The sequence below is a fragment of the Anopheles gambiae genome, chromosome 2 (genome assembly GCF_943734735.2).
Source record: "Anopheles gambiae chromosome 2, idAnoGambNW_F1_1, whole genome shotgun sequence".
Lineage (NCBI taxonomy): Eukaryota > Metazoa > Arthropoda > Insecta > Diptera > Culicidae > Anopheles > Anopheles gambiae.
In genome coordinates this window covers 21150713-21166013 of record NC_064601.1, presented here as the reverse complement: position 1 = coordinate 21166013, position 15301 = coordinate 21150713, and the positions used below count along the sequence as shown (strand labels likewise).

General features: G+C 45.7%; 2 protein-coding genes across 2 annotated transcripts; one reads left to right on the top strand and one right to left on the bottom strand.

Annotated features, from left to right (window-relative positions):
• Nucleotides 1-49: 49 nt before the first annotated feature.
• Nucleotides 50-576, bottom strand: LOC1273522 (uncharacterized). Its single transcript, XM_061642621.1, has 2 exons — nucleotides 453-576; nucleotides 50-381 (listed from the first exon to the last, which is right to left on the bottom strand). The coding sequence occupies exon 2, from the start codon at nucleotides 354-356 to the stop codon at nucleotides 132-134; it is 225 nt and encodes a 74-aa protein (XP_061498605.1). The 5' UTR covers nucleotides 357-381; nucleotides 453-576; the 3' UTR covers nucleotides 50-131.
• Nucleotides 577-795: 219 nt separating this feature from the next.
• LOC133391160 (tyrosine-protein phosphatase corkscrew-like) lies at nucleotides 796-8843 on the top strand. Its single transcript, XM_061642620.1, has 3 exons — nucleotides 796-1629; nucleotides 6686-6873; nucleotides 6981-8843. Exons 1-3 carry the CDS (start codon nucleotides 1607-1609, stop codon nucleotides 7112-7114), a joined length of 345 nt encoding a protein of 114 aa, XP_061498604.1. The 5' UTR covers nucleotides 796-1606; the 3' UTR covers nucleotides 7115-8843.
• Nucleotides 8844-15301: the final 6458 nt, after the last annotated feature.

Genomic DNA, 15301 nt, shown 5'->3' with positions numbered 1-15301 from the left:
AGAAAATAGTTTGCATTCGATGAATGGTATTGGAATCCGAAACGCAACATTGAATAATTACATAATTTATTGCTGGACAAACAGTATGCTCTAAACTCTAGTTTCCTATCGTACACTTAGCGAGGCTTGGCCTACGAGGTGAGCGTTGGGGCCGTGTCCAACGAGGGCGCTTGCTTCGCCGCTCCAGCTTCCAGCATTTTCAGCTCTTCCGCCTGCCGGGCTGGCTTGATGACGGTGAAGTACCGGTAGACGCGTACCCCGAGCATGTAGGTGCCGTACATCGTCAGGCCCATGCAGGTGTACACGACGCCCCGGTGCAGCCGATCGAGCAGCACATTTCTCGACTGTCGCTTCATTTCGCGCTGGCTATGCGGTCTTGCTCTGAGGAGAGAAAAGAAACGATTTCCGACGCATTAAGCAATGGTATTTCACCATTTTAGCACCGTTTTTACCCGCAGAAAAGGTCAGTGTTTTGATAGCTGGTGTGTGTTTAGCGTGTTTTGCGCTGTCAACGTGACATTTTCCACCCGCTGAACAGCTGATTCAAAATGGCAGACTGTCACCGTGCCATAAAGTGTGTCTGCATCTTGACTGTCCCATAAAGGGAGGACGAACTATTTTGGGAATGAAAAGTTGCTGTTTCTACGTGTCATTTAAAAGGTGAATTTAAAATTACATTCCTTCATCAACCAATGATTTTCCGCTAGTTTTTCTTCCGGTTTCCCCCGATTCGTTTCTTCCCAAAAGTGTGCGCTGTCAAGTGTGTCACTGTGCCGGCCACCGGCCCCTGTACACACCTCGGTGCGACACACAAAACCTGACGGCCACAAAAACGGAAGAAAAAACGAGTGGTGTGTGTGTACGCTTTTCTTTTCTTCTATCCTCCACGGCTGCTGCTACTGCTGCGCTGGGGCCGAAGGAGCAAAATACGGTGTGCAACCCAGCACAATTGTGGTGAGAAAGATCGCGAAACAGGCCGTTTTCCCCACCTCCCCCCCGCCGTTGTGCGTGCGTGTGTGTGTGCGCCAGTCCAGTGAGCCCCCGTGCGTCCGTGCGTGCGTTCGTTCGTGCGTTCGTCGTGTATCCATCCTCCGGGAACCTCGCGGAGTGCTTGTTCCATATTCCCCCTCACACACACACATCCTCTGTGTGTGTGTGTGTGCGCGCGCGAGTGTGTTGGAAGGGCGTTGGAATTCGCACGGCCGTAGGTCGCGAAATCGTTCTAGTGTTTCGTGCTCGGGGAGCTGCTACCCAGGTGCTGCTGCCCAAGCGTGATTCGTTTGTGCAGAATCGTGTGTGTGTGCTAGTGGGTGGGGAAGCGAGGAAGGTAGTGCGAAGGGGCCGTAAGGTTGTGGAGTGCAGTGTGGCCAAAAGTGGCCCAGCGTGCCCGAGTGAGCGTGTGTGAGTGTGTGTGTGTTTGTGGGAGGGGGTGGGGCTGGTAGTGTTGTAATCGTGCGTTCGTCGTATGTGCTGGTGCGTGATCCTGTCCGTGATTTTGGCACAGCCTTCTGCACAAAACCAGTGTCGTGTGGGTGTGTGAGTGTTGTAAATAGAGAGTAGAGTTGGAATATACTGCTCGTGTGTCCCCTACCCAGAGAGCTCATCGATGGCGGCATTATCATCCCGAAGGTACGTTACCAACCCAACCTCACTCTCCCCCCCCCCCCCCCCCCCCCCGCCACCCTAAAATGCAGTTAATCATGCCGTTAACCCAATCGCTCGGCCCAATCGGCCCAGCTACCCATCACCCAGGTAGGCCGTGGAGGTGTGTGTAGAGTAGGTGGCATCAAGGAAGGGAGGGGGGGGGGGGGTAAAGCAACCACCACACAAAAAAGAAGACGGGCCCAAACCAAACGCTTTTTCAAAGCCGCCAAGCCCCTTATCATCAGGTCGGGCCAGCGAAGAGGGAGGGAGAAATACAGGGTGGCGGGGATGTAATGCAGAGCGGAACGCTTGATAATATGAACCCTCTCGAACCTCCTCGGTATGTGTGTGTGTGTGTATTTCAGTACATTTCAAACCATCGTGCTGGGTGTGCTGGGGCGGACGGGTTGATCCCTGGCCATTCTCTGGTGTATGTCGTTCACCTTCACCGTCCGCGGTGCACTCTTTCACACCCTGTCACACACACACACAACGTTTGTCACAACGGTGCAGTAGCCCTTCCCATTCCCTCCTCCTGGGAAGGATGAAATGCCGTTCCTTTACTACACCCAGAAATAAACAGCTGAGAGGGAGTGCTAGAGTGAGCAAGCTATACAGGCCTGAAGTGGACGCAGGCTAGAAAAAGCGAGAGAGAGAGAGAGAGAGAAGGAGTGTGTGAGTGTGTCGAGAAGTGGGAAGAGAAAGTATGAGAGCGCAATTTCATTATGCATTTCGGACCCGTTCTCAATCCCGGTTCCGCTTCAACCACCCCGTTCTTCACAATGTCGAGCCCCTGCTGAACACCATCCCCGTGTTTCGTGTGTTTACAATGGATTCATGTAATGGCTCGTTCCCGGGGGTTTGTTCCCACCGTCGACCATTCTGTGACCATGGAACAGAGCCGCACGGTTGCTCCAAAAGCAGGCTGCTGCAACCCGCCGCGGGTACCGTTTTCTGACACACACACACACACACACGCTCACACTTGCAGGCACACGAAAAGCAACAGCTCGGCACACAGCTTCCTACGATGCAAAGTTTTGGGGTGGTTGTTTTCGGGCAGCGCTGCAGCTGGACAAAGGAACCATCGGGCGTTCGTCCTTGAGCCGCTGTAAGCAGTTGCTTCTTTTTTTACGGGGACGGAAGGGCCAACAAACAACATCCCTTCATATTTTCTCTACCATCTTGCAAGCTTTTCGTCCACTTAATGACGAGCAGCATATCCGGATCTGGTTGACAGCAAATGAAGGCTAGCAATAACAACGAAGTGTGGTCACACAATTAAGCGCCACAATTTTCACACCACCCATATAGCGTTGGCTTACATTGTAAGCGAGTGCCTTTCCATTCGCCAACCCCGAAACCTTCCGTGTCCCGTGCAGCATCAATTGGTTAGCAAAATTAGACGGCAAGAGACGTCGTCGTCGTCATCGTCGGGGATAAAACTGGCCATAGGGGTCAATTGAATGAAAACGGGTCATAAAGTGCATTAAATGGCCGGGTTGTTGCACGTTACTGGCCAGCTGTTTCCAGCGCCGTCAATGCGCGCCGGGGGCAGGGAATCTCCTGCCCTTGTTTCTCGACCCCAAAGCGCGACGTCCAACGGGGGCCACTTGCTGTGCGAGTGTGTGAGCCGCGACTGTAGAGTCTTTGGCATGGTGTTAACCCTTTGATGCACATGTCACGGAATGCTTCAACCTTTTGCTGTTGTTTCTCATGGAAAGCATTACGGACATTGACATCGTTCATCGATTAATTTGACGGTGTGAAAGAATATGTAGAACAAATGAGGCTTTCACATACATTTATAGTAAAATATTGTTAACACGGTGGGAAATATTTCCTCTATGAATTTCTTTATAAATTAAACTAAACCATCAGTTTTTGTTCCATCATGTTAAACATAATTAATTAATTCAACATAATTAATTTATTCCTTCATAACTAATGATTCAATGTATACGAAACGGGTAACAACATTAATTTGCTGATAACTTTTTTTTACAATTTTCTACTATTGCGTAGACATTACAGATTCGCATAAACATGGTTCAGCCTCATTCATTTTCTCTCCCTTGGTTAAAACATTTCTTGCTCTCCATGGGTTAACGGCTTTGCTTAAGAAAGCTTGTCAAATTCGTTCGCACTCTTGACACTTTACCCCTTCAGTGCCTTCCGCCCTCCTCCTGAAAATAAATCCCTTTAAAATCCACTGATGAACACCACCCCCGTTTCCCACCCTTTCACCGTGAGAGAGGGTAACCGTTGTAGCGAGGCAAAGGAGGCCTCGTTTTCTTCCTTTTGTGAGTTCCTACGGTCTCCTACAATGATACAATGTATGATGGTAATGTGTATAATTTTCCCATATATTGTTTTCCGATCCACGCGCGTACGGGTGGAAGACATTCCACCTTCCGCGGAACGCGGCCAGTGGGGGAAGGTTGTACACGGGGTGGTACCAGCAGCCAGCCAGCCAGCCAGCCAGCCAGCCAGCCAGCCAGCCAGCCAGCCAGCAACAGACGGACCTTAAGGGAGATGAAGGAGCAGCAGCAAAGGCGACGGCGGCGATGAATAATTAAACGGTTCAGCCTACTGTGACACACTGTTGCGTCTAGGGAGAGGCGGACGGCTTGAAAATTAAGAATATTCATCCTTTTCGCTTCCCTCTCTCTCTCTCTCTCTCTCTCTCTCTTTCTCTATCTTTCTCAACGCATCGTTCCGGAGCGGTGCCATACGCGGCGGTGTGTTATGGTGCAGTCCCCGGGAACTCGGTTTGGGAACAGTACGATGGAGCGAAATAAAATTTAATGACTTAATCGCGCTTAATGTGCGTAATGCTCATAAATACCGTGATCTTTTGATAGGAGAAGTTTCTTTCGGCTGTTATGCTTCGGTTGTATGGGGCGCGGCGGGGTACGGCGGTGCAGGATAAGGCAGTGAGGCGAGATTGAAAAATATGTTGCCACAATTAAACTAACCACCTATTGCATTGGGGAAATGTGGGATATGAATTTGAAGCTGTTCATATTTATATGTTATGGGATCAGGCTACAATTACTTTGAGATCGTTTTGAGATCGAAAAATGTGATTGATTTTTTGGAGAATTCATTCAAAATTGCCCACTCTTCACTTGCTGATTGAAGAAATTGAAGAGGGAACTATGTTCTAGCTGTTAAAGAAACACACTCCTAGTTAAGCGTCGTTCAAAGACGTGTGAACGAGTGTTCAACCTCGTTTAGACATTTAATGATGCGCTCGATGATAAGACAAGCACGTGCATGCATGTATTGGTTAAGTACCGCAGGCAGTCAATGTGGTCGCCCTTGCTGCCCGCGCAGAACGCACAGTCATCCGCACGGCGACAGTACGTCTCTGAACGCTCTCACACACTACCTTTTTCGCGGTCGCGCGCATGGACGCACGAAACCACATTGGCTCTTGCGCGCTGTTGCCGAGGCTGAGCCGTAACAGCAAATGGGGGGGGCGGGGTGTTCTTCCCTTACCACGCTCACACATACCGAGCGATGAAGGTGCTGAAGAAGGTGCCACAGCCTCTATCGTGTACCATACGCCCTCGGTGCAAACTGCTTAATTATGTCATCGCAGCACTGGCGCAAACGTAAAGCGCAAACAAACCGGAGACTCACACAAACAATGCTGTGGCTTGTTTCTGCCGTTGAGCAAGTGAAGAATTCACACTCAACGATGCTCTTGGGGACAGGTGTTTTGAAGGTGAGTGTAAAAGAAGGGGCTCGATCCGTTTCTTTACGCCACGCGGAACACGCGGGCAGCCGCGATCGATAGCCGCGAATACAAAAGCGACAACAATTGCACGGCAATAATGATCATAAATCCTAACAGCCGGGATGGCACACTAACCAGCTCCGGCAATGGTTGAAATATTGTTTTTGCTTTCGCTATTAGTGCTGGAATGGGTACAATCATGGTGGGAATGTACACTTTTAGGCCACCGTCTTGTTAAATTTATTTAAAGCTATAAAAAAGCGATTACATTAGCTGGTGTTAGTGATGGCAGAAAGTAACGAGAAGCCCTCACAGACGTACCGTCGCCGTTTGCATGATTGTGTGTACCTACATCTGGCCCGTCGCTCGATTGCCAACCAACATCCGTAGTACTCGATTAAACTCGCGGTTATCTCCCCCCCCCCCCCCCCGAGATGGACGAACTGACAAAGAGAGGTTCTGCAATGTACATTAGCAGCTGTGCTAACCTAAATTAAGCACTGACAGAGAGACCGAGAGCGAGAGAGCGACATGGAGGAGCCACGTGTGCAACAGGGTGTCGATGCGAATGAATCACGCGATATCTCCGATGATTGACCTTTCCGCCTTTGCGACAGCAACGAAAGATGAGCTAGAGAGTTGGGGCGGGGGGGGGGGGAGGCTTTCGCCGGCGTGTTGGGTCAACATGTTTGGCGAGCGTTCAAAATTGCATTCTATTGCACGATGCGGATGGATTGATCACCTGCAAAGCTCATCATCGCACGGCCCAGCCAGCGCTCATTATACGGCGCGGTAATTGTCGATGCGGCGGAAAGCGAACCCGCCGTTCAAATCGTTGGCACGTGGCCCATTCAGCTGATTTGGTTGGCGATGGCGGCGGGGATGAATGGGTGTGTAGCTCTATATTTTGTTCCGTTCCGTTGCGAGCACTGAAGATGGGGTTGGATGCTAAACTGTGTGTATACTATACTTACTTATACTATACTATACTATACTATACAAACACATTTCAAACTTATTGGAAGCATTTTTGGAACTAAAGTGCATAAAGGCAACCACACACCTTTGTTTCGTTGAGCTCTGGGTGTGGTGAATAAACGGCTCATTAATTGCAAGCTAGAACATTCTTATGAGTTCTTCCATTGTTATGTACCAAAAGCGACGATGGAAACGTTTTCATTTGTGTTTGTAAATGATCCTATCTAAGACATATAAGACACTCATATATATAAGACATCTCTCCCTATAAGACACTCTTTAACGTTCATTTTTGGCATTTTGCTCGCTTACTTGCAGATGGTTTCATCGGTCCGTGTCCGGTGTGGAAGCGGAAACAATGCTGCTGGAGCGAGGCTTCGACGGTTCGTTTCTAGCGCGCTATTCCTCCTCCAGCCCGGGAGCATTCACACTGTCGGTGCGGCGCGGTCAAGAGGTGACCCACATAAAGATCCAGAACAATGGTGATTTTTTCGATCTCTACGGTGGTAAGTGGTACGACTTGCTGCAGAGCAAGCACCCTCGGTCGGTGGAATAACTGCAGGAGTAAAAAAAAACAACCCCTAATCAAATGATACACGTTTGTTCGTTTTAGGTGAAAAGTTTGCCACCCTTTCCGAGCTTGTTCAGTATTACATGGAAAATGGTGATCAGTTGAAGGAGAAAAATGGACAAATCATTGAACTGAAGCAGCCATTGATCTGTGCCGAACCTACCACCGAACGGTAAGAGCGGGTTTTTCATAGATTACGGTTAAGTTTGATAGTGCAAATAATGTAGGCCAAGGTATGTGATCAAACACGACTGTTATGGCTTTTGGACAAGGTTTACAACATATCATAGAGAAGAAAACAGTTCTAGTTTAAGTGTATTTCAATTATCTCACTAGTTAATACTTTACTTAGATATAAAAACTGTAGAATAAGACGTATCATATATATAGCATTACAACTAAGTGTTGTATCGTTTAGAAAATGCATTTCTTATCCGTTTTGGTGGACCATGAGAGAATCTATGAAACCAATTAAATTCTGAACGGTTTTAGCAACCCAAGTAGAGGATGATTGTTGACACAATTAAATAGTACGAAAAAAACGAAAAATGCTGCACTTACACATATTTACACAAATCAGCAACGAGTCTCAACACAGCCGGGCAAGTATTGTGCAATTAAACGAAACGTTTGCAAACCAGCATAAAAAGGATTTTTTTTATTCAGGAGGAACGGTCCAAAAAGGCCGTATTGCTTAATATAAATAAAATCTGCTTTAGAAATATAAAATATACAATAAATAGTAATTATATGATAGAAAAAAGCAGTTTAATAAAGAGCATAATATAATCAGAAATTCTCAGTTAAGCGGTCCGGAGCGAACTCAAATTTATATCGGAATAAACTCTCAATGGTTAAGTCTATTCAGTTAGTTGTGGTTAAAAACTGAATAGTATTGTATCATTGAAACATTCTTAATGGAGGCGCCCAAGAACGTTTGTAAATCCATTGGTAAATGTTTATGGTAGTTCAGACATTACAACACACACACAATTGATGTAGTTGAAATAACATTTTATGAGTGCTAGAGATGGTACATGCTATTGGCTCCTAATACGGCCGGACGTAGTTCAATTAATGGTTTTAAAGTTTAAACAATCGGTATAAAGTCAGCATATATCGCTACCGCGTCTCCAAAATGAAGAAAGTATGTGACATAGATCGATAGCAAAATTGCAGACATCCAAAATTAGACGAGGATAGTCTTTGCAAAAGTCGATCTTATGGTATGGTGGAAAAATTCACGAATTAACATATCCCGTCTATCAGGAAATTCCACATGAAATAGGCAGAGCTGCTAATTAATCAAAACAGCTTTTCTACTGGAGCTCACGTAAAAGTCAACCAATTAGATGCTAGGCTTAAAGTTGTTCTCAAACATAAATGAAAGGCAGTGTTTACTATTGGATATGGATATTATTAGACATGGACAAAAGGCTTTGCTCGTTGGATAAAAGTTGAACGCTAAATAAATTGCGTATCCATGCGTAGCTCCATATTTAATCGCTTAGTAGAGCTAGTTCAGTTAACTTCATGAGACAACAGTGGCTTATATACATTGAGGGCATTTGTTAAGAGCAAAGGATGTGAACTAAGTTAATGAGGGCTTTTACGATACCAGTCAGCTGGTTTATATGGAATGTGACAGTTGGCGGCTGCAAACATGTCCACACTCCATACAAAACCACACGCAAAACTAGCCTCAGAATTTCAGCTTAGTATATTTCAGCCTGGGCCGGTCTAGTGGTACAGTCGTCAACTAATTCAAGCCCCGAATAGACCGCGTCCCCATACGTAGGACTGACTATCCTGCTACGGTAACAATAAGTCGCTGAAAGCCAAGCTCACTTCAATAGTGGGTACAGGCAGGCCTTGACCGACAGCGGTTGTTGTGCCAAAGCAGAAGAAGAAGAAGAAGAATATTTCAGCCAGAAAAATATGTAAACAAACGCCGAATCGTCGCAAGCTCGATCAGGTGTAGCCCATGAAGAATTGAATTTGCATCTTGAAGCATACATATTTTGTCAAGAAAGGTTAAAACATGTTTGAATCGTTATTTTAAAGTGTACTTAGGTACTGAAACGGATTTCAAACAGGAAAATAGAAAACAAAACAATTTGAAAATGTATCTTCGTTTATAAACAACTGCTACAATCCAATATGGCATAGTCAAAAGGATACATCTCGGATGATGTTTATTGTTCCACTGACAGGCTGAAATTTAAGCTCGCTGGTTAGAAAAAATGCCTGAATATTTCACTTATCGATTGTTATAATAATTGAAAAAAAACACAGTATCTTGCAGATAAGTCGAGCAAGTAATGTCGAGGAAATTTGAACACCTTCATTATCCTGTAAACAATAATAAAAAATCTGTTTTAGTCATCTTTATTGTATTGATACAGGAAAAGGAAAAAAAAAACCATTCATGATTGTGTTGATCTACATGATAATTATTAGAGTGGAAGATTTAATTGTTGTGCAGATCGTACAGCTCGCCCAAAGCTCGTATTAGTTCTAAATATCTCTACACTGTTTACACAGTCTTTATACAAACATATACATTGATGTGGTATGTGTATCCACATTAGATTAGAAAAATATTTCCTCAACCTTAAAAATGACATTTAAATTTATGTTATCGCGTAATAGGATACTTTGCTTTATGCTTCAAGCGATCTTTGAATCCTATAACAGTTTTTACATCACTCTTATCGTTCGATGCATGGCAAACAATTAACTATAACTTTCTCTTTCTCGTCTCATCATCCCATTGGCTGAACAAAACAATACAGTAATTCTTTCAACATATAAAATGAGACCTTTTAAATACCGTCCTACATAAAATGTAAATGAAAGAGCGTGCCTGAGGCTCAACTGAACTGGAAACAGGATTTTTGCGGTGTCATGTTGGGGTGTTATGTTTTATATTATACACGTTTTTCAGAAGGTCAGTAACTACTAGCGAATCTAGGAAATGGGCATGCTCCGCGTACGGCAAGGTTAGATTTTAGTCAGCGTGTGGCAGATTCACGTGACATGGTACCAGTTCGTCTATTGCCAATAGTAGACCGACTGTCGCCAAACACAGATTGGGAACGATCGAGCTTCTTCAATAATCGACATTGAACTTTACGAGATGCTGAAAATAATGCAGTCAAAGTCGGTTTCGACCGGTTTCGATGATTTACATAAATTTCGTTGTAACCCTCACGGAACCAGTTTATGTTTAGGGTGAGATTTGTGCGGGAAACGATTTCAATAGACCGTCGTTTTGAGGTGGAATGATTCAGCAGTTGCGCAATCGATGCTTAAGGTTAATCTTTTTTTTCCTACTCTATGATATATATGTTTTTTTTAGATTACGGTCACCGTGATTAGCGTTAGATTGACTGTACGTAGATTCTATTGATTCAGAAATGGTTATATTAATAACGCAAACGATAAAGTGGAACCATATTTGCAGTACAATCAGTTAATTAATTAATTAATTCGTAAAAAACACAATACTTCTCTAAACGTTAACATTACAACAACCAAATTCCAAATCCAGACAACTCCCCCATCCGCCCGTTAGCTTATTCGGTTAGGCTGCAGGCGTAAAACATCCTTTACGAGTCACAGTAGCCCTCCGTCGGATGTTGACCGTTGCATTGAACGTTATTGGCAACCAGGGGCGGGTAATGAATGAATAACCCTTTCTGTACCTTCATTTGGTAGGAAGCACCTTCGTGCCAATGACGTCATAGAATAATGGCAGTCTGCGCTCATCCGGGCATACAAATTACCTCATTTTGATGAATCTCTACCGGCAACCTCCTGCAAGGGTCCCCGTTTCGTTAGGGCTGTGGACGTGCGGGTATACATATTCGATTTATGGAGATGCGCAAAACTCACGCAGTGCAGTGACTGCTACTGCAACTCTTTATCTCTCTCTCTCTCTCTTCTCACACTGCAGGAGCAACTCGGAAACTTGGCGCGAGGTATCTCGCACGAAGGTAGAATGGTGTTTAGAATATCAACGGTTATTTCACTGAACTCTGTTGAATACAGCTACAAACGTGTAGAGCTGTGCATTTGCATACTTCCACACACACCCCGCTCCCCAAACCCACGGTGCCAACCCGTCAGAAGGTTGAACAAAACCAGAAAAAATGAACAATAAAATTGGACACTTTGCATTCATCCTGCGGCTTCGCTGACTACGCTTAGTAGACTTCACAATTACTGGTGCGCAACTCATAGCGCACACCACCCGCACTGGCGTGTTAAACGAAAGTGACATTTTGCCAGTGGCGGTGAATAAATACTCGCTTGGTGCTCAGTACCACCACCGTCCCTGGCATCGCGGAAGATTGCACTGAACATCCTAAATGTGCGGGGGGAGAGCACAGCCAGAGAACAATGATGATCAATATTACGGAAGTTACGCCGCAGATGAGGCCGGGCATGGCTGGCTGTTGGTGACAGCGAGAGGATTATTATCGCAAAGTAGTCACTTCCTTCCTTGTAAAACGGGCGCCATGATGAAGTGAGTGGCTGCTGGTAGAACTTCAGTTAGTATATCATCAGTTACGGCTTGATCGTTCATCTTGTACGGTGAAAGGAGGTGATACAGTCGAAGCTTTCATTTCTTGTTTGATGGTGTAGACCAGTTCGTTGGGTGTTCATTGCATGAGCGGTAGTTTTATGGGAGCAGTAAGCAGAAAAAGGCATTTCAAGGCTTTTTTTCCAAAGAGCCAGGTGCATCTGACCGATGTGCAAGCCAGTCACGCTCGCTAAGAAGGAAGTTCTGGCAAAGTGAACGCAATCGTTCACGTATGATGGGAAAGGGCTATTACTACACTCTCGATCAAGCTTTCTAATGTAGTTAGACGCGTGTTATAGGAAGAGCAATCTTAAACACATTCTAATACAGTACAAAATCTTAACACACACTGAGCATCAAACAGCGTTGCGAATCGGCAAGATGTACGGAAATAGACAAATTCTTCTTACGCTGTAATCACTGACAAGTCGTCGGGCCTTAGTAACACGAAGTGGATTTGCATTGGTTTATTGTTTGCAATTTAAATAAACACATAAATATCAACTGCATTTCAACGTGGCAGCGATTCTCGACGATGGCAAACGATCATTCTGTTACATCCGAGGTGCAAGTGCAAAAGTGACGTTCTGGCGGGATATTTTATTGTATTTTACAGCGTATTTTACGATGTTTACAGCGATGCAATGTAAAAATTATCTTTAAAAGCTTGTAATTAGCCTACCGGAGAACATCAGCAATTATGTGTTGCTGTGTCCATATTTACCCATCTCCCTCGCGTCCTTCTGGTGCAGTTGTACATTTAATATCTCCAGAATTTCAATCACTTTTTGGCGTACGTGCACTGCCCAAACGACTGCCGTGTTCTACGGTTGTTCTTCAGCAAACCTCCTCCTTCGTCTGTTCCGATGACGCAGGTGTGTGTGTGTGTGAGGTCAATCAGCTTGCAAGTGGCGTGTGCTGCATACAAAACACGCGTGCCATTCGATCATCCAGCGCCGGGGCGGTCTGGAGCTTCGCGGGATCTTTTCCCAACCTATCCAGCGCCGCGTCCACAGGAAGCGAACGTGAGCGAACGTCAGTGTGGCGGGAAGTGTGTGCGAAAGGTTCGCGCCACAGAAACCTTGAGCACGGGAGTCAAGTGTGCAGTTAATGCTAACCGCACGACCCGGCTCGCGCCAGCAACCGATTCTAAAGCGAACTCTTCACGTCGGCGATCCTATCGCGCCGTGTGTCCATCCGTGGCGTTTACCGCTAGCTCACACAGCGGCAAGAAGGTATCGCACGATCACGTCTTTTCGTTCGCTTTGTTGACCTTGGGGGGTGTACGGAAACACGAACGCGTCCTGCTGGTCGGAATTGCCCGTACGTGTTCCGTCGCACGGTGGTGCGGTGCCAGTAGAATCAGGATGTCCTCATTGCAGATAAAGATCGAGGGTGTGTGTGTGAGAGTAAAGCGGGAAATCCCAGAATTTTGGAAAAAGTAACATTTAGCTAGAATAATTAGAATTTGTTAACACATTCACACATCTGTAGCTGCAACTACAGAGCAGCTTTACGTCAATGTCATTCAAGTTGGCTTTGTACATAAAGGCATGAATCCCAAATTGTGTTCTACGCAATTGTCCAGTACCGAGTACCAAGTTAATGTATTACACTTTTTCACACTCCCGTCGTTCGGTTTTGCGCAGTTCTTCGCAGCAGCGTGGCGTGGCCCATTAGTCATAACGCTGGAAAGGCGGCAGATGGATGGATGGATGAGAACGCTGTGGTCCCAAAAGGTGGCGTGTTGGCGTTACGGCGTCGAAACCACACGATTCGCGACCACCTTCACGGGCTTCATTTTTGGACCATGTTCTGGTCTGGCCCCTTTGTTTGTTTGCTCTCTGCAGATTTTGTTTCATTACTTTTTGCTCTGCTTTCTACGCTTCTCCAGCAAAAGCGGGGGCGAAAACGGTGTCATTTTCTTCCACAATGTCACGATCAAAGCAAAGCTGGTGGAGCATTAGTGGGGCCAGTGTTTGTTGTTCCCTTTCGGCATAGTTTTTAATACGAGAGAACGAAAGTCTGGCAATATCTAAGCGTTAGTTTCACGAGGGAGGTGCGTAAATAATCCGGGCGTGTGTACTGGGTTCAGTAAACAACACCGGCAACCGGAACTGCTACAGCTTTTAAGTTGAGTCTTGTTCTAAATTCCTCTAGCAGTTGTTTTAGCCCACCAGATGATTAGCTGTTTCTTTACGCCCCTCCGCCGCCAGTTGTTGTGGTGGCGGGCGAAAGGTTGACGATTTGGCCGCAACAGAATGCATGTGCCAATAAATGTGACACGCGCGCGCTCGAAGCTCCAATGTATATTTGCCTATTGCTTTCCGGAGCGCGTCCGCCCATCTCCATCTTGAGTCCGTCCCTATCGCTCCATTCTATTAGCCGTCTAAGAACGAATTAGTTTCGAACGCCTCAAAGCTCGAACCGTAAATCACTCGCCTGGTTGTGGACATTGTGTTTGGTTGCGAGGAAATGACTTGCACCGCTGCAGCCCAATACAATGTGCTTGTGTTTGTGTGTGTGAATTATATTGCCATTTAATGGAACCGCAGGAAGGTGTATAATCTAGCGTAATGAGTGGCAGTGTAAAAGGGGTCGTCAGATGCAGCAGCAGCAGCAGGGAATATGTCATCGGCTAACAAGACTTAGCTTGCCTCAAATGCCTAAACGATGCTTTGAGCTTTTGAGTGTCCGTTAATGAGTTTTGCCTTCCCCCGATGGCAAGGGCAGAATGGATGTTCCGGTACTGCGCGCTGCTCCACGACAAATATAATAAAAACACAAAAAACTTGGGGAAGGTACTCGCGGTGCTTGGTGTCTGGCGATTTGTACCGACGGGTAGAGCACAGCGATTGCACGTTACCCCGACACGTGCGAATAACATCCAGCTGTGCGCACCACCAAAGTGTCCTGGCATTTCTGTGTGCCAAGAAATTGCATTTGCAAACCCCGTTGGCGAACGATGTTTGATGTATTTATTTGCAACAATTTGATCGATTTTTCCATCCACGCTAATTATGGGCTTGATTATATTCATGCTTATGCTTGGGGGTAGTAGCATGAAGTGTGTATGTGTGTGTGTATTCTCGCCCATAGACAACAAAGAACACGAGGGCGGAAGAGGACAGAAGATCAATCGATAGGAACACAATTTTGGCACAATAAAAGCTGCGCACAAATGGTGGTCGCACACCCAAAAGTGGACAAACAGTTTCATTATCACCTCACGGTCGTGCCATAATGGTTGTGTGCGTTGTGGCAGAATTCCAGCACAATAAAATGCTCCGATAAAGTATTGCCAAGAGCACAAAAAATGTAAATAATAGTAGCACAACATGAAAAACTGACCAAAAATGTTGGTAAATTGTTGAGCAAAGCGGCAGCACTTTGCACTGGTAACATCACTCTATAACGCATTACACTTGTTTGTTGGGGAAGCTCCCACTAGATGATGTTGATTGGTTGGTTGATGAATGGGGATAAGTTGAGCGTTTCTAATTCTAACGCAACCGAACACCGATATACTCCAAACGGGCAAGTTCAAGGGCGCAGCGTTGATGTTTCCTCAAACATGACAAATTAGTTATTAAATTATTTTTTTATTAAAATGATAAAGAAAGCTTACACCGAAGCTTTGTAGGTGTGTGACTGGTGGGTGATTGTGCTTTGTTGTAAAGATCTCTCCCCGCTGGAGGTGAAAAGCAGGTGACTTTGACATGTGCGAATTGACCGTAACAGACGTGCCCCTTGGCGACAGCTGTACACCACAGTC

Bases quoted from the DNA above. Each gene is read 5' to 3' on its own strand.
- LOC133391160 (XM_061642620.1), top strand. From the start codon at position 1,607: ATGGCGGCATTATCATCCCGAAG. The intron at 1,630-6,685 runs GTACGTTACCAA...GCTTACTTGCAG, and splicing joins GCGGCATTATCATCCCGAAG to ATGGTTTCATCGGTCCGTGT. The intron at 6,874-6,980 runs GTAAGTGGTACG...TGTTCGTTTTAG, and splicing joins TTTTTTCGATCTCTACGGTG to GTGAAAAGTTTGCCACCCTT.
- LOC1273522 (XM_061642621.1), bottom strand. From the start codon at position 356: ATGAAGCGACAGTCGAGAAATGTGCTGCTCGATCGGCTGCACCGGGGC.